The sequence below is a fragment of the Artibeus jamaicensis genome, unplaced genomic scaffold, assembly GCF_021234435.1.
Source record: "Artibeus jamaicensis isolate MK-2021 breed Jamaican fruit bat unplaced genomic scaffold, CSHL_Jam_final contig_240, whole genome shotgun sequence".
Classification (NCBI taxonomy): domain Eukaryota; kingdom Metazoa; phylum Chordata; class Mammalia; order Chiroptera; family Phyllostomidae; genus Artibeus; species Artibeus jamaicensis.
Window position 1 is genome coordinate 288668 of NW_026521506.1, and position 21725 is coordinate 310392.

General features: G+C 36.7%; 1 protein-coding gene across 8 annotated transcripts in view; it reads right to left on the reverse strand.

Annotated features, from left to right (window-relative positions):
* Positions 1 to 6396: 6396 nt before the first annotated feature.
* The window catches only part of CUL4B (cullin 4B), a 50943-nt gene continuing 35614 nt past the window's right edge, over positions 6397 to 21725 (reverse strand). For 5 of the 8 annotated variants that reach the window (XM_037152091.2, XM_053662352.1, XM_037152092.2 and 2 more), the window contains 7 exons: positions 21030 to 21092; positions 20533 to 20640; positions 19006 to 19119; positions 18023 to 18128; positions 16715 to 16887; positions 13042 to 13194; positions 6398 to 9827 (listed from right to left, as the gene is read on the reverse strand). In XM_037152091.2, coding sequence (XP_037007986.2) covers positions 9732 to 9827; positions 13042 to 13194; positions 16715 to 16887; positions 18023 to 18128; positions 19006 to 19119; positions 20533 to 20640; positions 21030 to 21092 — 813 coding nt within the window. In that variant the 3' untranslated portion in view covers positions 6398 to 9731. Of the gene's footprint in view, positions 9828 to 13041; positions 13195 to 16714; positions 16888 to 18022; positions 18129 to 19005; positions 19120 to 20532; positions 20641 to 21029; positions 21093 to 21725 lie in introns of all 8 variants that reach the window. The other 3 variants (XM_037152089.2, XM_037152096.2, XM_037152093.2) reach the window with 2 other exon arrangements.

Below are 21725 nucleotides of genomic sequence, written 5' to 3' on the forward strand. Positions count from 1 at the left end.
GATATTTATATTGTTTTCAATGTAATGCCTCATTGGCTACTTAAGACTGATCAAGAAACATGAAAAATATTTTATTTCTATGCTAATGAATATATGATGTATAAAGACGTAATTTGTGACCATAACTACATAAAGGAAGAGTAGTAGAGGTGTATAGGAGCAGACTTTTTAAATATAACTGAAGCTAATATGGTATTAATTCATACTATTCATTGTAAATTTAAGATAACATTTGCAATCCCCAGGGTAACCACTAAGAAAACAACTAAAAGATATACAGTGAAAGGGCTGAAAGGAAATAAAAATGTATACTGCAAAACAAAAAACAAAAACAAAAACACAAAAAAGCAGTAATAAAGGTACTGAGAAACAAAAGACAAGGTAGATAGCAGACAGCAAAATGACAGTAGTTCTTTCTTTTCAGTTATTTTAAATGTAAATGGATTAAAGTCTCAAATTTAAAAAAGGCAGAGGTTGAAAAAATGTATTTTAAAGAACATTAACTATAGGCCATCCATCAAAGACTCACTTTAGATCCCAAGACACTAACAGGTTAAAAGAGAAAGAATGGAAAGACATTTCATGCAAAGGAAAACTACCCAAAGGAAAACTAGTGTGGTTCTACTAATACCATACAAAATAGACTTTTAAGTAAAAACCTGTATTATTACAAGAAACAAAGAACAATATACAGGGTGCGCAAAAGTAGGTTTACAGTTGTGAGTATGCAAAACAGCTTATTCTTGTATGATTATTTATTAATTATTATATTATTTACCATACTAACAACTACAAACCTATTTTTTAAAAAGATTTTATTTATTTTTAGAGAGAAAGGAAGGAGAAAGAAAGGAAGAAAAATATCAATGTGTGGTTGCCTCTCATGCCCCCTACTGGGGACCTGGCCAGCAATGCAGGCATGTGTCCTAATTGGGGATTGAACTGGTGACTGGTGATAGTTCATAGGCCAGCACTCAATGCACTGAGCCACACCAGCCAGCGCATGTGAACCTACTTTTACCCACCCCTGTAAATTAAAGGCCAATCCACCAAGAAGAAATAACTATTATATATCTATCAGGGTGTCAAACTCATTTTCACCAGGGGCCACATTAGCCTCACAATTGCCTTCAAAGGGCCGAACATAATTTTAGGACTCTATAAATGTAACTACTGCTCAACAGTTAAGTGAGAGCTTGCCAGGTAGAAACAAAGTGCTGAGCCAGATAAAACAAGGTGGAGGGCCGGATTTGGCCCACGGGCCTTGTGTTTGCCACATGTGAATATTTACACACCAAACAGAATCCCAATATATATGAAGCTAAAGTAGACAGAATTTAAAAGGAAAATAGTTCTACAATAAGAGTTGGAAAATTTAGTACTCCACCTTTCAATAATGGATAGAACAACTGGGCAGAATATCAATAAGGAAAGAGAGAATTTAACACCATAAGCCTATCTGATTTAGCAAACATATATAGCACACTCCACACAAAACTGCAGAATACACATTATTCTTAAGTCCACATCAAACATTATCCAGGATAAATCATATGTTAGACCACGAAACAAGTCTCAGTAAATTTTTAAAAAATGAAATCATATATAGTTCTTTCTCTGACCACAATAGGACATAATTAGATATCACTAACAGAAAAAAGAACCTGAAAATTTCCCATATGTGGAAATTAAACAAACAACTCTTAACCAATGGATTAAAGAAAAAAAGCACAATACAGATTAGAAAAAATAAAAACAACATACCAAAACTTATAGAATGCAGCAAAAGCGGTGCCCAGAGGAAAATGTATAGCTATAAATGCCTACACTAAAAAAGAAAGGATTTCAAATCAACACACTAACTTTATACCTTAAGAAATGACAAAAGAGCAAAATAAACCAAGAGCTAGCAAAGGGAAGTAATAATAAAGATCAGAATGAAAATAAATAAAATATAGAAGAGAAAAAGCAACAAAGTCAAAAGTTGGTTTTTTGAAAAAATCAATGATCATTCAATAAATCCACAAATGGCAAGTGTTGGCAGGGGAAAAGATAAAAGGGAACCCTTGTGCACTTTTGGTGGGAATGCAGATATATGTAGAATCTAAAGAACCAAATAAACAAACAAAATTGAAACAGACTCATAGACATAGAGAACAGATTAACAGTTGCCAGAGGGGAGGTAGATTGGGGTAGTAGGTGAAAGAGATGAAAGGATTAAGAGTTACAAATTGGTAGTTTTGAAATAGTGACAGGGATGTAAAGTAGAGCATAGGGAATATAGTCAATAATATTGTGAGGACTATGTATGGGGCCAAGTAGGTACTGGCAATATAGGGGAAGAAGGCTTTGTAAAGTATATAGTTGTCTAACCACTATGTATTACACCTGCAACCAATACAAAATAATATTGAAAGTCAATGGTAATTGAAAAATAAAATTTAAAAAGATCGATGAAACTGACAATACTTTAGCTGGATTAAGAAAAAAGAGGGTAGGCTCAAATTACTAAAATCCAAAATGAAAGCAGGACACTGCTATCAACCTTAAAGAGATGAAAAGGAGTATAAAAGAATGTGATGGACAACTGTACACCAACACATTAGATAACAAAGATAAAATTGACAAATTCCTAGAAACAAATGAAATACTAAAACTTATTCAAGAATAGAGAGTCTGAACAGACCTATAAGAGATTGTACCAATAATCATCAACTTCCCCATAAATCCCAGGACCAGATGGCTTTACTGGTGGATTCTATTAAATATTTAAAGAATTAACACCAATGCTTGTCAAAATCTTCCAAAAAAAAAAAGAGGAACAAATACTTTCCAACTCATTCTATGAGGCCAACACTACAGTGATAGCAAAGCCAAAGATACCACAAGAATACTACATACCAATATTCCTTATGAAAATAGATGCAAAAATCCTCAACAAAATACCAGCAGACCAAAGCCAGCAACATAGCAAAAGGGTTACACACCACAATCAAATGAGATGTATGTGAGGAATGCAAGGTTGGTTCAACGTGAAACCCGATCAATGTAATAAGGTAGTTCCCCCTTACTCATGGGGGAATGTGTTCTAAGACCCCCAGTGGATGCCTGAAATCAGAAAGTATCAAACCCTGTATGTACTATGTTTTTTTTTTCTATAAACAAACCATTTCAATTTAAAGGAAGAACTTTATGGCTTCTCTTTGGCATATCCAAATTAACAGCATCGCTAGTCATGCACTTTTGGGTAATTATTAAGTAAAATAAGGGTTACTTGAACACAAACACTATGATATCATGACAGTGATTCTCATAACATGGGCAGCTATTAAGTGACTGAGAGGCAAATAGTGTAGACAGGGTGGATACACCGGACAAAGGGATGATTCATGTCCTTGGTGGGAGGGAGTGGGATGGTGCAATATTTCATCATGCTACTTAGAAAGGTACACAATTTAAAACTTATAAATTTTTCCCGACATTTTCCAATTAACATTTTCAAACTGTGGTTGACTCTGGGTAACTGAAAGTGTGGAAAGTGAATCTGTGGATAATGGCAGGGGCTTCTATACACCAATTTAATAGAACTAAGAAGAAAATACATGATCATCTCAAATGATGCAAAAAAAAAACCCATTTGACAAAATGCAACATTCTTTAGTGATAGAAACACTCTGAAAACTAATAGAAGGACATCTTCCTCAACATGATAAAGGACATTTACGAAACACCTACAGCTAATATACTAAATTGCAAAAGACTGAAAGCTTTTCTCCTAAGATGAGGAACAAGTCAGGAATGCCTGCTTTAGCCATTTCTATTCAATATTGCATTGGAAGCTCCAGCCAGAGAAATAAAACATAACCCAACTGGAAAGGAAGAAGTAAAAATATCTGTATTCATAGACCGGTGATTTTCAACTTTTTTCCCTTAGTAATTGCATGTTTTAAAAATTCTTGTGCCATAGCACAGTGATTGAAAATTGGTGTCATAGACAACACAGACAGATGCTTTATATAGAAAATCCTTAAAAATCCACAATAACACATTAGAGCTAGTAAACAGGTTCAGCTAACTTGCAGGGCACAAGTTAACACACCAAAGTTGTATATATTGGTAATGAACAATGCAAAAAGTAGGTGAAAAAAATTCCATTTACAACAGCAGCAAAAGAACAAAATAGGAATGTATTCAACCAGAGAAATGTAAGGCATGCACAGTGAAGGCACAAAATATTATTGAAGCATCTTTTTTAAAGAGTTATAACAAATGGTTTAAAAACCGAAAAGACATTTTGTGTTCATGGCCTAGAATGGTAATACTCCCAAAGCGATGCCTATCAAAATCCCAATGGGCCTTGGACAGGTGGCTCAGTTAGTTGGAGTGTCATTCCATACACCAAAAGTTTTCAGGTTTGATCCCCCACTCAGGGCACAAACAAAGGTTGTGGGTTTGATCCCAGGTCGGAGCAGTATGGGAGGCAACCAATTGATGTCTCTCTCTCTCTCTATCCCCACCTTCTTTGTTTTTCCTTCCTCTCTCTAAAATATATCCTTGGGTGAGGATTTTTAAAAATCCCAATGACCTTTTTTTTTTTTTGCAAAAACATAAAAGTTGATCCTGAAATACATATGGCATAGCAAGGGTCCCCGAATAGCTATAGACAATCTTGAAAAAGAAGTGGAAGACTCACATTTTCTAATTTCAAAACTTACTGAAAGTAAGCAGTAACCAAAACTGTAGTAATGACATAGCAATAAATAAATCAATGGAATAGACTTGAGCACCCAGACATAAAACCACAGAAATATGGTCAGTTGATTTCAACAAGGGTGACAAGACCATTCAATGAGGAAAAAAATGGTCTCTTCAACAAATGGTGCTGGAACAACTGGATAGCCACATACAAAGGAATCAATTTGGATGGTTATATGATACCATATGCAAAAATTAACTCAAATGAGATTGAAGACCTAAATGTAAAAAATAAAACCAAAAACTCCTACGAGAAAATATAGGTGTAAATTATCATGAATTCAGGTGTGGTGATGGTTTCTCAGCTATGACACCAAAAGCACAAGGCACAAAAGAAAATAAGTTAATTGGACTTCATTAAAATGAAAAGCTTAGTTCATCAAGACACTATCAATTATAACTAAAAAATAAATTTAAAAAAGGTACTATCACATGAGTGAAAAAACAATCCACAGAATAGCAGAAAATATTAGCAAACCATTATATCTGCTAAGGGTCTAGTATCCCTAATTTATAAAGAACTCTTGCAACTCAACAATATAAAGACAAACCAACCATTCAAAAAATAGCGGACAACTTGAACAGATACTTCTCCAAAGAAAATGTACAAATGGTCAACAAGTACATGAAACAAGGCTCAACATCATTAGTCATTAAGGAAATGAAATTCAGATACTACTTTATAGCCACTAGGATAGCTATAATATGAAAGACAGAAAATAAGAAGTGTTATAGAAGGTGTGGAAAAATTAAAACCCTTGTACATTGCTTGTGGGAATGTGAAATGCTACAGCTCCTGTGGAAAAGTTTGGTGGTTCTTCAATAAGTGAAGCACAGAATTACAACATAACCCAGCAATTCCACTCCTGGATGTATACTTCAAACTTGAAACAGGGAGTTAAATAGATATTTTATACAAATCTTCATAACAGCAGTATTCACAATTGTCAAGAGGAAGCAACCCAAATGTCCAAAAACAGAATGAATAAAACATGGCATATACATATTATTTAGCCATAAAATAGCATGAAGTACTGAAACATGCTACATCATGGAGAACACTTGAAAACATCATGCTAGCTAGGCAAAAATCAGACACAAAAGGTCATGTATGGTCCCATGGATATAAAATATCCAGATTAGGCAAATTCATAGGGATAGAAAGCAGATTAGTTTTTTTCAGAGGCTGGGTGGAATGGTAATGGGGAGTTTCTGGTTAATGAATAAAAGGTTTCCTTTTGAAATGAAGAAAATATTCTGGAACTAGAGAATGCTGATGGTTGCATGAAATGGTGAGTGTAGTAAATGTCATTGTACATTTTTAAATGGGTAAAATGGTAAATTTTACATTACATGTATTTTACAGTAAAAGTTAGTTTTAAATTAAAGAGTGGTTTTAAAAGATTTTATTACAAGAATTAGCCCTGGCTGGTGTGGCTCAGTGGATTGAGCATGGGACTGTGAAGCAAAGGGTCAATGATTTGATTTCCAGTCGGGGCACATACCTGGGTTGTGGGCCAGGTCCCCAGGTTGGGGTGTGTGAGAGACAACCACACATTGATGCTTCTCTCCCTCTCTTTTTCCCTCCCTTCCCCTCTCTAAAAATAAATAAATTTTAAAAATTTTCTTTTAAAAATGATTTTATTACAAGAATTAGAGGGTATGAGGATGTTTTCATAGTTTGCAAACCTATTAAGTTCTAATGTGTCTCTGTAGCACCTTTTTATATCCTACATCAAAAAAGATTTTACAAAAAAGGTTAGATTTAATTTTTTTACCATGCTAGACAAAAATTCATAGGATTGCTAAATATAAAATTATATCATATATCTGATCAAAATGAATTAACCGTTTTAATATCAAGGAAAATAACTGAACAAAGTGTTAAATTTGAACCAAGTGTTTCCAGGTGAACAACTCTCTTCATCATTCATACACAAAGCAAAAATTTTGTAGGAACCTGAAAAATATTACTGAAGCACTAGCATGAATACCATATAAAGCATAACTATCCAAATTCCCATTAGTAATGCACTTTTCTTTTTATGAGCAATTTGTTTTGGCAATCTTATGTAGATGAGAACAGAACATGTTTGTAACACTCTTGACATTCACAGCTTTAAACAGAATGGTCTTGAAAACAAACAAAAAACCCAGCTACTGTAAAAAAAGAAAAACAACTTATGAATGCTAAAATTAAAAAACAAACAACTTCTGAAATCCTTGAAAAGCACATGCCAAAACAGAATAAGCTGATCTCCTAAAATGTACACACAGGTTCAAGATCATAATTTCAAGAGTATGGCGAGACACCATGTTGAGGCCTTTCAGCAGACTGAGGAACTGGGTTCAAAAAGGATTCTTGGTTTGGTAAAGTTCTCAAGGAGCACAATACTGTGAGAGTATATGGCCCAGAACTCATAACAGAAAAGGCCCATCAAGAGCCATAACTAAAACCAAAGTATTTAATCTTTTATTCTCCCCTCAATGTGCATTTAGACTAGTTTCATATTGACTTTATGTAAAGTCAATATTAACTTTATATATTGACTATTTGACTCAGAGGATTTGAATGAAACAGTGTTTATACTTCTACTTGACTTTTCTAAAAATGAAATTTAAGAATATATAGCCACCTTGAGGATTCCTGGGAATTTTACTCACCCTTTACCATACCTTCTCCCCTCTCCTACAGTCTTATGGCACTATTACTAAATCACCACAAAAATTAAACAATATTAAAAAATAACAAAATAGATATGAATCCAGCAAAAGAAATCACTAGAAAGAAGACTTTAAGGTCTCTGGTTTTACAACTTTCTTCAACATTTGAATTTTAAAGGTCTTCTCTAGAAACTTTTTTTAAATAAAAGTTTTATTGGAGAAAAATAGAACCACCACGTACACAGGGAAAAGAGCACAAAAATTCATCTGATACAGAATAACTGAAAAGTCACAATTATCCAATGTTTGCAATTATCTTTCAAGTTCTTGAACAGCTCCCTTCAACTTGTTTTTTAATGTAACCAATTTTTTCAGCTGAACTAGCATCAAGTTTTCAAAAAATTAAGAGCCTGAGGGAAGGGACCAGCTCTGAAGATGATGAAGGTGACGCCAAGAGTCTCCTTCTAACAGGAACAATTCTACATAAAAATTCTTTAAGAGTTACTACCAAGTCTTCTGGAATGGTCTACATATCTCAGATACCATCAGGGATGAGTTAGAACACTGACGCAGATGGCCCAGTATGGAGAAAGGCACACAAAAATAGTTGCATTTCCTTGTCAGATGAGCTCATATAAGGAAACCAAAAGAGCTGAGAATATATAGGTAATGGCTATTCAAAAGAAATTAGGAAGGCATTAGAAATACCACATATTGTTACACAACAGTGTGCACGTTGGTGCAATTAGACACAGACAACTTTGTTCAAATAGCTGTTTATGGGTCTTTGAGAACTCAAGAAAACATCAATAGCAGACAGAAAAAAACAAGTCTCTGGCTAGGTTCTCGGTATCCTTCCTCGTGGCTCCAAAGAGTCAGGAAATATATTGGTGCAAAAAGCATTAAAGCAGTTCTGATTTTAAAAAAACCCAATGTTCTGCTTTTCCTTCATGATCACCTCATTTCAAAGCTTTAAGGAAAAACAAATTAAGAAAACAAAACAAAACAAAACAAGAAACCTACAAAAAAACCCACTGGTGGTAAAGAGAAGCCTTTTACTTGCATTATCAACTTGGAAGAACAATACTTTTGCTATTTTCTATGTCTGAACAGCACCCCTGAAAAGTAGGTGTCTGATAATTATGAGAACTCGTCAATTTTGAAAGGAATTAAGATTAACATGACATAGAATTCAAAATTCCAACTAGGGGATGTATGGAGAAAATGAGGGAGGGCCTTTACATGTAGGGCTTTAGGAAGTTAGAATAAAAATGATAGGAAAGGCTTATTTACCAACAAGGAGTTGGGGTGCTTCCAAAAGAACTTTGGTAGGAAAAAAAAAAGGAATGCTATAGCCTGTAACAATCTATCATTGGTCCAAGTTAAAGACAAAACTGTTCAAATAACATTAAAGTCTAAAGGAAGTTGAAAACGAGTTGATGGAATTTTTAGTTGCGTAAAAACTTATAAAATATGTGGATTTTGGTCTCCTTTGCAATGTTTATGTTGTATTCATTTGTATGAATATGAAGAAAGAGTTGGATTTTTCTCTCCTATTGTGTCATTCTAGTACAAATGATCAGCAATTTTCTATTTCAGCTATTTTTATAAGTACCTGTTAATCAGCACAGTAAACTCAGGGCTAAGTCGTATACACACATCCCATAACCATAAATGGAGCATTTGAGGATGTGTATATACAAGAGATTATATAAACAACTGGCCCTCTACTTGAAAACTTGTTTTCAAATAAATTTTTTCAAAACATCCCTTTGAGTGTAACAGAACATTACTTAGTAAAATATCAATAGCTATGACAACTTATTTTTCTTTTCAAGGGAAATCACAAAACAGGTGAACAGCCAAGTCCAGGGTGGTTTTTCTATTTGATAAATACATCCAGAACTCTGTACAGTAAATAAAGCTTGCATGCAGTTTAAGTATCTTTAAATGACATTTTAAGCAAATAAACCTTTGCTTCATAATTAATGGTGTATAAGAATCCCATGTTTTTAATAGCCATAGGGACCTCTTCCCCAGTTCCAAAGAGGAATCATGAAGACCGAGTACTTTCTTAAGAGTTTTCTGCACATCATACTAAATAACATGCAAAGAGTTCGACAACATTCTTCTTTTAAGTATTACTCTTTTAATGGGCATGTTAACCACTGAAAATGTCCACTCAACTATTTCCATTACACTGCTTCATTTGGTCATTGGTAGTATAAAAGAAGTCAAACAATACAGGATCAACAAGTTAGGTTTATCCACTGGCTACAGCATGAGACACAAAATGCTCCAAGGCCAGAATTTTATGCAATGTAGTTGTACTGATTTGGATTTTCTTTATCTCTCTCCATGTAGTCCCGGTCAATTAAGGATTCTATTCTCTTCTTAAGATCAGCAGGCTGTAAGAGAAGGCAGATTTTCAGTGCAAAGCTCATATGCATTGGCTCAAGCCCATTTACCAATATACCGTTAAAAAAAAAACAGTTCTGGCTCACTGTCAATGTATTTAATCTCTTTATTTTTTTATAAAAATCAAAGTTTTTAAAAGATAAAGAATAGTGAAAATAAACCAGGTTAAGAAATGTTTTAAACTATACACAGACTTGTCACACCTTGTCATATTATTATATAAAACTTTCTATTCCGTTTCTATTTTAAGAGATCTTCTAAGAACCAGGCTATTCTCTACACAAACATAAAAAGATGAACTCATAACTTCACATGAAAAAACATTGTAAGTTTAGGGAGACAGAAGACTATCTAATTTTGCTAAGACAGTTTGTGAAGATAGGTAGACCTTAAATTTGGGCAAGAGCTAGTTCTCAAAGTCAAGTTGCATTTCCATTACATAAAAAAATGTATTAAAGAACAAAAAAATGTACTGCAGAAATCCCTATTTATAAGAATACTACAACAAATGGTGTGATAAGTATATTCAAATAATTCAGATCTTCATATTCCAGGTTTGATGTAAGATTTAACTTACCTACCATAAATAATTTGGATTTTTGAATCCTACTTGTGGTTTAAAAAGATTGAGAAAGCTTATAAGTTTTTATGATTGTATTCTTAGCTCTTAGATGACAAATTCCATTCTTTTGTATCTAGCCTATAAAAATATAATCTTGCTTGCTATTAGTGAGTTTTTTAGATTGTGTAAAGTGGCCACTTGATCAACAGGGTTAAAAAAGAAAATTTTGATGGGGCAGCCAAAATTTCAGCCATAATAAGCATAGTAATCCCAAGGTTTGAAAATCGAAATGACTTTTTCTTAATTATGGTGAACCTAGAATATCAGCACAACTTCCTCTTACCTTCTCTAGCATCAGTAATCTTTCTGGCTGGAGGTGAAATGGTTGTTAGGCAGACCATGAGGGTGAAAGTGTGGTAATGAGGAGGCAGTGTTAGGTTTGAAGAAGAGAGAAAGCCTACCTTATTAGCATTAACAGCTAATGAGCAGCTATTATATGCCAGGCCCAGTGCTAAGTTTTTTACACACGAGGTCTGTCCAGAAAGTATCCAGCCATGTAATATGAAAAATAGAGACATTTATTAAAGATGATAAGATACAACAAAACATTGTACATAGGACAGTGATGCCTTAGTACCCTTCCAAGCAGGCACCTTGGGCCCTCACACAGTTCTCCCAGTCGCCATCAGCTGCCCCGTCATGTTTTTCTGAATCTCATCGACGATCTGAAATCTCTTCCTTTTCAAAGGTGATTTTAGTTTGGGGGAAAACCAGAAGTCGCAGGGAACCAAATTTGGGCTGTAGGGAGGCTGAGTCATCTGGGTGATTTGATATTTCGCCAAAAAACTCTGCACAAGACGTGATGCATGAGCAGGCATGTTGTCATGATGAAGGCCCATAGATGCAGCCTTCTGAATCATCCGAATAGGTTCCAAGGCAGAATGTTGAAGTTTAACACAAAATTTGATGCAGATTCGTTGCTCTACTCAGTCATTTTGAATGCGATGGCCACACAGCACACATGCTCACTCAACGGCGTTACTGCCCCCACTGACTAGTACAGTGAAGTTGTCATTGTTCACGCATGCGCATTCCAGTCCACTCTCCTTGGCTGCCAGGTTACATCAATGTCGTGCAAACTGTTGTCATTATATTAATAATGGTTCGACTTTTTCCAGACAGATGTCGTATATTATCTCATTTGGAAGTCTTCAAAAACTTGGAAAAACAGTGCCGTGCACCACCACATTGTCTAAGCCTCTTTATTACTGGGAATTAACACTGAAGCACCCATTTAATAACCAATTTCAGTTTGCCAGAACTATTGCTAAACTTTTAAAAAGAATAATTAATGACGGCTAGTTATCTGTATAGAGTTTCTAATGGCCACTCATAAGCTAACTAAACAAAAGATTTCATTTAAAATAACAGATCTGCTCTGGCTGATGTGGCTCAATGGACTGAGTGTCAGCCTGCAAAACAAGGGATTGCCAGTTCAATTCCCAGTCAGGGCACATGCCTGGATTACAGGTCAGGTACCCAGAGGGGGGTGTGTGAGAAGCAACCACACATTGATACTTCTCTTCCTCTTTCCCTCCCTTCCCCTCTCTCTGAAAATAAATGAATAAAATCTTTTAGAAAAATAAAATAAAAGATCTGTCAAATACCAAGCTGTGTGTGTATATGTATGCATACACATGTGTGTGTATATTTCAATTACAGTTGATATTCAGTATTATTTTATATTAGTTTCAGATGTACAGCACAGTGGTTAAGACAATTGTATAATTTACAAAGTGATACCCTTAATAATTCTAATACCCACCTGAGCCATATATAGTTATTACAATATAATTGATTATATTCCCTATGCTGTATTTTTTCAAGGAGAAAAAATAACAAAATAGCTCAAAAGAAATAAAGTGAATAAATCTGAAAAATTCAAAGACTCATTTAGCAGCTAAACTTTTAGGTATAAGACTTTTTATAAATTGTTTTCCCTCTTTGGTCACAGCTGTCCACATATGCCAACAATTGGTTTTTGGAATTATGTATATGAACATGAGAAACTAAAAAGTTTTGACCCTCTAGCTCTGGCCAGCATGGCTCAGTCAGCTGAGCATCATCCTGAAAACTAAAAGGTCACTGGTTTGATTCCCTGTCAGGGTATCTGCCTGGGTTGGGGGTTGCAAGCTCCATGCCCTGTCCCCAGTCGGGGCACTTGCAGAAGGCAACTGACTGATGTTTCTCTCCTTGTATTTCTCCCTGCCTTCCCTTCTCTCTAATAAAATAGAATAATTCTAAAACTTTTGACCCTCCACATGATCTTAAGACTTTTAATCTGTGTTTAGAAGATACATGTTTGAGCCCTGGCTGGTGTGGCTGAGTGGGTTGGGCATCACCCCACAAATGGAAAGGTTACAGGTTTGATTCTCTGTCAGGGCACATTGCAGGCTGGGTCCCCAGCTGGGGGCAGGCGAGAGACAACCACACATTGATGTTCCTCTCCCTTTCTTTCTCCCTCCCTTTCCCTCTGTCTAAAGATAAATACATAGAATCTTTTAAAAAGGGTTCATATTTGAAAATCTAGTGTGTTCTCTTTTATATATAATAAGCTCAATATGAAAACATGAAGTACCTACCTTTACTGGGAATTTCAACTGGTTGTACACTTCTGAAACCAGGAGATTGTGGCTAAGTGTCTTCCTCATCTTCATTATTCGAACAATTGCAGCATCAATTTGATACTGTCTGTCTTGAAATACTCTTTCTGTAGTGCTTGCTTGTTCCTCAACCTAACAAAAGTTTTATTAATGAAAGAAACTTTTAAACTTAGGAATTGTATCTGAAGTAAAACTTGATTAATCCTTATACAAATTGTACATTTTAGGAACGTGACACACTGCTAATGTGTTAAATACACTGAATTATCTAAAGAAATGTTACAAATACAGAAAATCACAAGAAAAACCCGACAAACGTAACTCCTTTCTGTCCTGATTACATTGCCCTGTACCTATGAAGTAATGACAATATTAATTTACAGAAAAATACCATCTTTGAGTTGCTTTTCTAGAAGTAGAGACCCACTGATAATGAATTTATCATTTTCTTTTACTCTGCCCTCGAATTCTTCTAAAAGTGTCACAGGGATAGTTGACTAAATTTCTGTATGACATTAGCTTCTCTGTTAAAATGACTGACCCTGACCTCTGACTCAAAGTATGGCATCAACTAGCTAAGCTCATGCAGCCAACTTTTTACAAAATTTTTTTTGTAATATATAAATCAGAAATACACACAGTTAGTGCTTACATTCATTCGAGACTAAAAAATTTTGAAGTTTAGGGATCAGTTTACCATCATCTTCAGCACCTAAATCAAAAGATTAGTTTGGGCTTTTTGCCGGCAGTTTCGTTCTGATACAGCAGAACTGTTTTAAAAGAACACAGTAAACTTCTAAGGGAATATGATAACCTTTGATATGAATGTGAACAAGACAGGAACTTGTTTGAGATACTGACCTCTGTCCCACATTAAAAGCTTTCCTCAAGCCTTGCATTAAACCTACTGGAACTGAAACCAACTGGTTTTAAGAAATGCTGACTTCCAGCCAAGATGGAGGCGTAGGTGGAAACACTGTGCCTCCTCACAAAACCAAGTTTAAAGACAATAAAGTTTTAGTAACAAAACGCAGAAAACTGACCTGTACAGAAGTCCGACAACAACAACTATTCAGCCAGACCGGTAAACCAGGCGAAGGAACGAGCAGTGAGACAGACAGTGAAACCAGGGCCCCAGCAATGGGAAATAAAGACTAAAAGCACCGACTGGAAAAACTTTCAGGGTGAAGGTGCCAGGAGAAGCTCCCAGGCTCACAGAGAGTTCGTTGGAGAGACCCACAGGGTCCTAGAAAGTACACAAGCCCACACACCCGGGAACCAGCACCAGAAGGGCCCAATTTGCTTGCGGGAAGCAGCAGAGGGGACTGAAGTCCGAGAGAGAGCAGAACAAACACCATTGCTCCTTCTCTGACCCTGCCCCCCCACATACAGCATCACAAACCAGTGACTGGGTAGACCCACCCTGGTGAACACCTAAGGCTCCGCCCCTCATACCTAACAGGCGTGAACCGAGCAAAACATTATGGCTCAAGAAGAACAGCACAAAGTCCCAGAGCCAATACTTCTAAGCAACCAAGAGATAGCCAACCTATCAGATGCACAGTTCAAAACACTGGTGATCAGGATGCTCGAAGAACTGGTTGATTTTAGTCACAAATTAGAGGAACAAATGAAGGGTAAACTAAATGAAATGAAGGGAAATGCACAGGAAACCAATTATGATGGAAAGGAAACTGGGACTCAAATCAAAGGAGTGGACCAGAAGGAAGAAAGAAACATTGAACCAGAACAGAATGAAGAAACAAGAATTCAAAAAAAATGAGGAGAAGCTTAGGAACCTCCAGGACATCTTTAAACATTCCAACATCCGAATTATAGGGGTACCAGAAGGGGAAGAGAACAGCCACGAGTAGAAAACTTATTGGAACAAATAATAAAGGAGAACTCCCCCCATCTGGTAACGGAAATAGACTTCCAGGAAATCCAGGAAGCTCAGAGAATCCCAAAGAAGCTGGACCCAAGAAGGAACACACCAAGGCACATCATCATTACCTTACCCAAGATTAAAATGAAGGACAGAATCCTAGAAGCAGCAAGAGCTAAGGGGACAGTCATGTACAAAGGAGTTCTCATCAGACTGTCAGCTGATTTCTGAAAAGAGACCTTACAGGCAAGAAGGGGCTGGAAAGAAGTATTCCAAGTCATGAAATCCAAAAAAACTACAACCAAGATTGCTCTATCCAGCAAAGCTTTCATTTAGAATGGGAGGACAGATAAATTGCTTCTCAGATAAGATCAAATTCAAGGAGTTCATCATCACCAAGCCCTTATTATATGAAATGTTAAAGGGACGTACCTAAGAAAAAGAAGATAAAAAAGATGAACAGTGAAAAGACAGCAAACTCACAGTTATTAACAACCACACCTAAAACAAAAGCAAACTAAGAGGACAGCTAAATCAGGAGCAGAACCATAGAAATGAAGATCACATGGAGGGTTAGCAACAGGGGAGTGGGAGAAGGAGAAGGGGGGAGAAGGTACAGAAAATAAGTAGCACAGACGGTAGGCAGAAAAAAGACAGGGGGAGGGCAAGAATAGTAGGGGAAATATAGAATCTAAAGAACTTGTGACACATGGACATAAACTAAAGGGAGTGAATGGTCGGGGAAGGAGTGTACAGGGTGGAGGAGAATGAAGAGAGGGAATAGGACAACTGTAATGGCATAATCAATAAACTATATATTTTTAAAAAATGATGTAGTTGTTGGTTCCCTTAATAAACATCTGTTACAAATTCAAAAGGCAAAGCCAAAATTTTCACTGTAAATCAAAGAAATACTAAATCGCTCATATTTTTCATTGAGCAAGTTTGCAAAGATTTAAAAAAGAAAATACAATCGTGAGTGCTGATGCAAGGGCACTGTTAAGACAGGCTGTCATGCTGGTAGACCACAGGTGGCAATTTGGCCCTCCACCTTGTTTAATCCACCTGTACCTCGTTTCTACCCAGTGGCAGCGCAGAGCTGTCACTTAACTCTTAAAGAGCAGTTACGTTTATACCATCCTCAAATTACATTCGGCCTTCTGAAGGCAACTGAGAGGCTGATGTGGCCCTCAGTGAAAATGAGTTTGACACCCCTGTGCTAGACAGAGTGTAAACTGGTGCAGCCTTTCTGGAATACAGTATAACATAATATATTAAGACCAAAACTGTTCATACTGTTTGACCCAAAATATCTATTTCCAAGAATTTATCATAAGGGAAGTCTCAGAGATTAAGATTTAAGTATAAAGAGGTTTATTACAGCTTTATTTACAATACTAAAAAGTTATTAATTTAATTGCCTGATAATGTACATTGGTTGAATAAATTATAATAGACATGTAAAAGAATGTATGGCCAACTGCCGTTTTATACAGATATTTAATGGCATGGGAAAAGTCTAAAGGTTTTATGTTAAACAAACAAAAAAAGCAGTACAGAAAACTGTATTGAGTATTAGGTCCAACTGTATGCATCTCTCCATAAAAAAAAATCGCAAAATCAAATACTCAAATACACTGAGCTAGATATAGGCATAGAAAATGTTAATGTTAGTGGTGGTGTTATAAAATTTTTTAAATAAATTTTTATTATGAACACATTTAATAATTCCAGTGTATTAGGAAAAGGAGAATGCAAAAGAAATACCGTTTCTTTCATCTGAATTTGATTGATCTTTATCCTGAAGAGTTTGTGTTTGAAATCATCATTACAAATGAACTTGTCACCATCTTCAATATCTTTGCCCTTTGGATTTTTTGCCAGAACTCTAGCTTTGCCACAGGCCAAAGACTGCAGTGTTCTCCTTAACTCGCCATCCTCTGAAGAAGAAATAATGGCTTAGTCATTTATTAATAGCTTATCAACAAGAACAGCTACATTCAATCTCAGCCTAGCTTCTACCCCATCCTGCAATTGAAACTGTTTCCTTTTTATCCCAAGGTCACTGACAACTCCCTCTCTGTTCTATCCAATGGCTTTTCTCCTGGTCATCCTCTAAAGACTTCATCATTCCATGAGGGTAACTACCAAATCTTCAAAAATGACATCTCACTTCTTTCCAGTAACACATTTAAAGGATATCTCCACCTGGATGTTTTTACTATCATCAACTCCAGTATGTTCAAAATTTTATTCATCTTCCCCATAAAACTGGGACCTCTTTCCAACTATTAGCTGTGAAGCTACCAACCTATTTAGGAAAGAAATCCTGGAATCACCTTTTGACTCTTCCTTCTACTTTATTCTCCAGTTATCTAGTAAGTTGCTGCTTCCTTAGAGATGCCTCTTCTCCATTCTCACTGGCCTCATACTAGTTCAAGCCCCTTACCACTTTATGCCCAAATTACCCCACTAGTTTCTAGACTGGAACTTCTTCATCCTCAAGCTGCCCTATTGTCTACTAATTCCAGGTAAGTTGATCATATAATTCACTTCCATTACATCAAACACTTGCAAGCCTACAATGTAGGTTTCATTTGCTAGATTTGTGAGGTTGTCCATGATCATGCTCCACCCATCTTACTTACATTTTTATCTCCCTATTCTGTGCTGCAGTTAAACACTTCATGACTCCTGCCCACACTGTGCTCATACCTACCTCCAAGCTTTTTCTTACAATATTTCCCCTTGCAGCATATGCTTTCGTCCCTAACTAAAACTTTAAGGCCCAGCTCAAGTTCCACCCCGTTTATGAAAGCTTTCCCAATTGTACCTATCCACAGTGATCTCTTGCTTCACCAAATTCTTAACAAACTCCTAGTCTGCACCAGATTGGAAGTAAATAGTTGTAAATTAGTTCAAGTGTCATTTCCCCCTTTCCCAGTCGTCATATTCTGAGTGCTGAGGAACGGGATTATTCCTTTGCATCCACCCCCTGCCTGAGCTCTGAACCTTGTGGAGTATACATAGGTGGACACTGAATAATGCTTGCTAATCAACAGAGTCAACACAAACCTATTCCAGTAGCCTGCTTGATCTCTTCTAAACTGAACTCCTCTCCTTCATTAAACATTAGCAGCACCAGTGTTTGAAAAAGAGAGACCTGGAGTTCTTTTTTACCCTGTTGGAGAGACAGCAGTGTTTAGCCATCATTAAAAAAAAACACATTAAAAATTAATCAAATAACTAATCTCTTACAGGAAAGCACATTTTTCAATTAGTGGACTTAGAAACATGGATTAACAGTATCCAGAAAAGCCATTATGTTCAGTGCAGGGCTTACATATCGTCCTACCTAAAATAGGAGGAAGGATTGGGTGACCTTTTTATAGGTCTTTTTTAAAAAATCTTATCATTAAAACTGAACAATAAAGTAATGAAAATTAATAACTTAGCCTCCATATAGGTCATTACAGATATTTATTATGAGCAGGAAGAAATAACTATTTCAAATACATTTTTTACTTTTTTGATTCAAGTAACTTGTGAAAAGCTGCAGGAAATCTATTCTCTAGCTCCCAACAACAAGAAAAGAAGTTTCCCGTCAAGAAGTGGCAGTGAGCCCTGGCTGGTGTAGCTCAGTGGATTGAGCGCAGACCTGCTAACCAAAAGATTGTGGTACGATTCCCAGTCAGGGCACATGCCTGAGTTGCAGGCCAGTTCCCAGCAGGGGATGCACGAGAGGCAACCATACTTGATATTTCTCTCCCTCTCTCCTTCCCTTCCCTTCTAAAGATAAATAAATACAATCTTTTAAAAAAAAGAAGTGGCAGTGAATTTTGCATACACAAGTGGGAAGAGGAGAAGAAAGGGTTATTGCTTTTGGTTTTGCAGCAGGGTAAAATCAAGCATGGAAAAAAACACACTCTTATCATACTCACAAAACTGTGATAAGCTATCATTGACATGCATATTTTAAGGATACATTTATAAACAAATTAAGAGGGATGACCTCAATATCCAAGGGTAAAAACTGAGTTTGGGGAACATTCACTTACTTCTTTAAATTCAGCCTTTAGCACACAGTGTCCTAGGGTTGACTGCCACTGAAGTTTCCTGCCACTATGTTTGCCTAGGTAAAATGTCTTAAAAATCTCCTGAAGTTTTACCATCTACAGAAAATAAAATAAAGTTTATTTAAGCTGTTTCCAATATCACACATTCACCACTCTTTAGACTTACCTCATGTATAATAATTTCTGGATGTTTTAAAGACTATCCAGTAGGTCCACTGCTGACTGATAGAAGGCAATGATCCCCCAACTACCAAATCTAATGGCGTTTATCAGTCTTCACACTCTTGTTTTCTCTGCAACATTTAATCATCTTCTCTTTTGAAACATTCACCTCTAATGCCTTTTGTGCCTCTATACCATGCTGGTTCCTTTATCTCACTATTGCTTCTTCACTGGTTTCCTTCACAGGTTCCTTTTCTGACCACCTGGCCAATACAAGCCCTTCCCAAAGTTCTGTCTCAGCTTTTTTCTTCCTATTTCTACATTCTCCTTTGTAATGAGAGAGGTCTACTCCTTGGATGTCCATGATTACCTCCATGGAGGATTCTCAGTATCTATCTCTGTTGCCTTAACTCCTTTTCTAAGCTGTAGTCCTAAGTCAGACGTTTCTCCAAGGAGTTAGGATGGATTTACTCAAGCACCCCGTCACTCAGCAATCCAACCTTCAGATGATATATGGGCAAGACTTTTTGAGAGCTGGAAAGAGTGGTGAGTGCAATCTGGGGAACTGAAAGAAGGGTCAGGGGAATTGGCCCTGAACCCAAAAGCTTGGCACCTTTAGCTACGCTCTATTATTAATGGAAGACAGGGTCCCTAGCCCCTGGGCGATGGACTGGTACGGATTTGTAGTCAGTTAGGAACCAGGCAGCACAGCAGGAGGTAAGCAGTGGGTGAGTGAGTGAAACTTCATCTCCGTTCATTCTGGATTAAAGTCAAGGTGGAATATCCTGAGACTGCCACAAAAGCACTGAAAAGCCTGCTTCCATTTCCAACTTCCTATCTTTGTGAAGCAGGGTTTTCTGCAGTGACAACAACCAAAATGAGATTACAGAGTAGACTGGAAATAAGCAACACATATAGGGTATTCACTGTCTCCCATCACCCCCTAGATGGGACGATTTAGTTTCAGGAAAGCAAGCTCAGGGCAGAATCCCACTGATTCTGCATTACGGTGAGTTGTATAACTATTTCATTATATATTACGATGTGATAATAATATAAGTAAAATGCACAATAAATGCCATGCACTTGAATCATCCTGAAACCATTCCCCCATCCCATCCATGGAAAAATTGTCTTCCACGAAATGGGTCCCTGGTGCCAAAAAGGTTGGGGAATATTGATATAAAGTAATATAAATAGAGCAAAATATTTAAACAATTGGCACTTGGTATTGGTGTGCTTACTGACCCAAACTTTTAAAAAAGTACCTATTTTTCAATAACAAGCAAAATAGAAGTGCCACGTATTTCTATGCTTAAAATTTAAGTCCTAAGCAGCAACTCTTACCTCTGGTGGTAAATGCACTTCCATAGGCACATATGTTGGCCAGTAACCCATTGTCAGGATATTCACAGTTAATTCAATATTCCCAGGTACATTCTGGTTCTGCATATACTACAATTAAGATCAAACACACATACTGAGTTCTTAAAACTAAAAGTTCATACATGTCATGTCATGATAACAACCCACTCCAGAAGTTCCCCATTACAATTCCATGCAAATACTGACCATCTCTAAAATAAAAGACAACTATTAAAGGATTATAAATGAAGCCTATGTTAAATGCACCACAAAAGTGCATTGGTTAACAACATTTGGTTACAATGGCACACAAGGATCATGTGACCTCGTTAGAGGCATTATCAACTAAAGCAGTTTCGCACATACAGCTGGGCAGTTATAGACTGTCTCTCCATTGTTTTCCCCATACCGCCAGCAGTCCCCACCTTCGGAGACCCCTATGTGGCTTGGAACACCTTGCAGCAACCCCCATTCCTCACCCCACCAGCCAGCCCAAGTCTCCGGTTTTTCACTTGCTCCACTGCCTGTTTGCAGGGGATGACCTGAAGTGGGGAAGGAAGAAAAAGGGGAAAGGGCAAAGCAGATAAACCCTATTCTGTAGCTACTGCAGGACACATGATCCTACTGACCCTGCTCTTTCTCTTGAGTCTTCAACTCTCACTTCCCACTGTAGTGATATAGTTAGTGGTAAAGACATCATTATTAAAACCCTAAGAGAGGAAAATCTAGTTTGCTGTCACTATACCTATGCTCTTAAATATTTCAAAACCACTTCTAACACCATCTGTGAAACTGTGGCTCTAGCTTTTCATTCCCAATGTCCCCAAAGGCCTTACACAATCCCTCTGTCACTTCTCCCTCTCCACTGCCAGCTTTGAACATGAGAGTCATCAACAGTGATTATCAGATACTAGAGAAGTCTTGTTCTCACTATCCAGCTGCAGCTTTTCTAGTCCTGACTTAAGCTCAATACATTTTATTTCTATTTTGGTGTTATCTTGAGTGTACACTGAGAATACTGAAGTAAGTCACATATATTGCATTGGTGATTTTTTTCCTCTACTATGAATATCATTTAAATTGCTATGAAATATTTACAACAAACCATGTTTCTATTTATCCTTTTCAGTACAAACCACAGCAAATAAGTAACTAAATATACTTAAGTGCAAGGA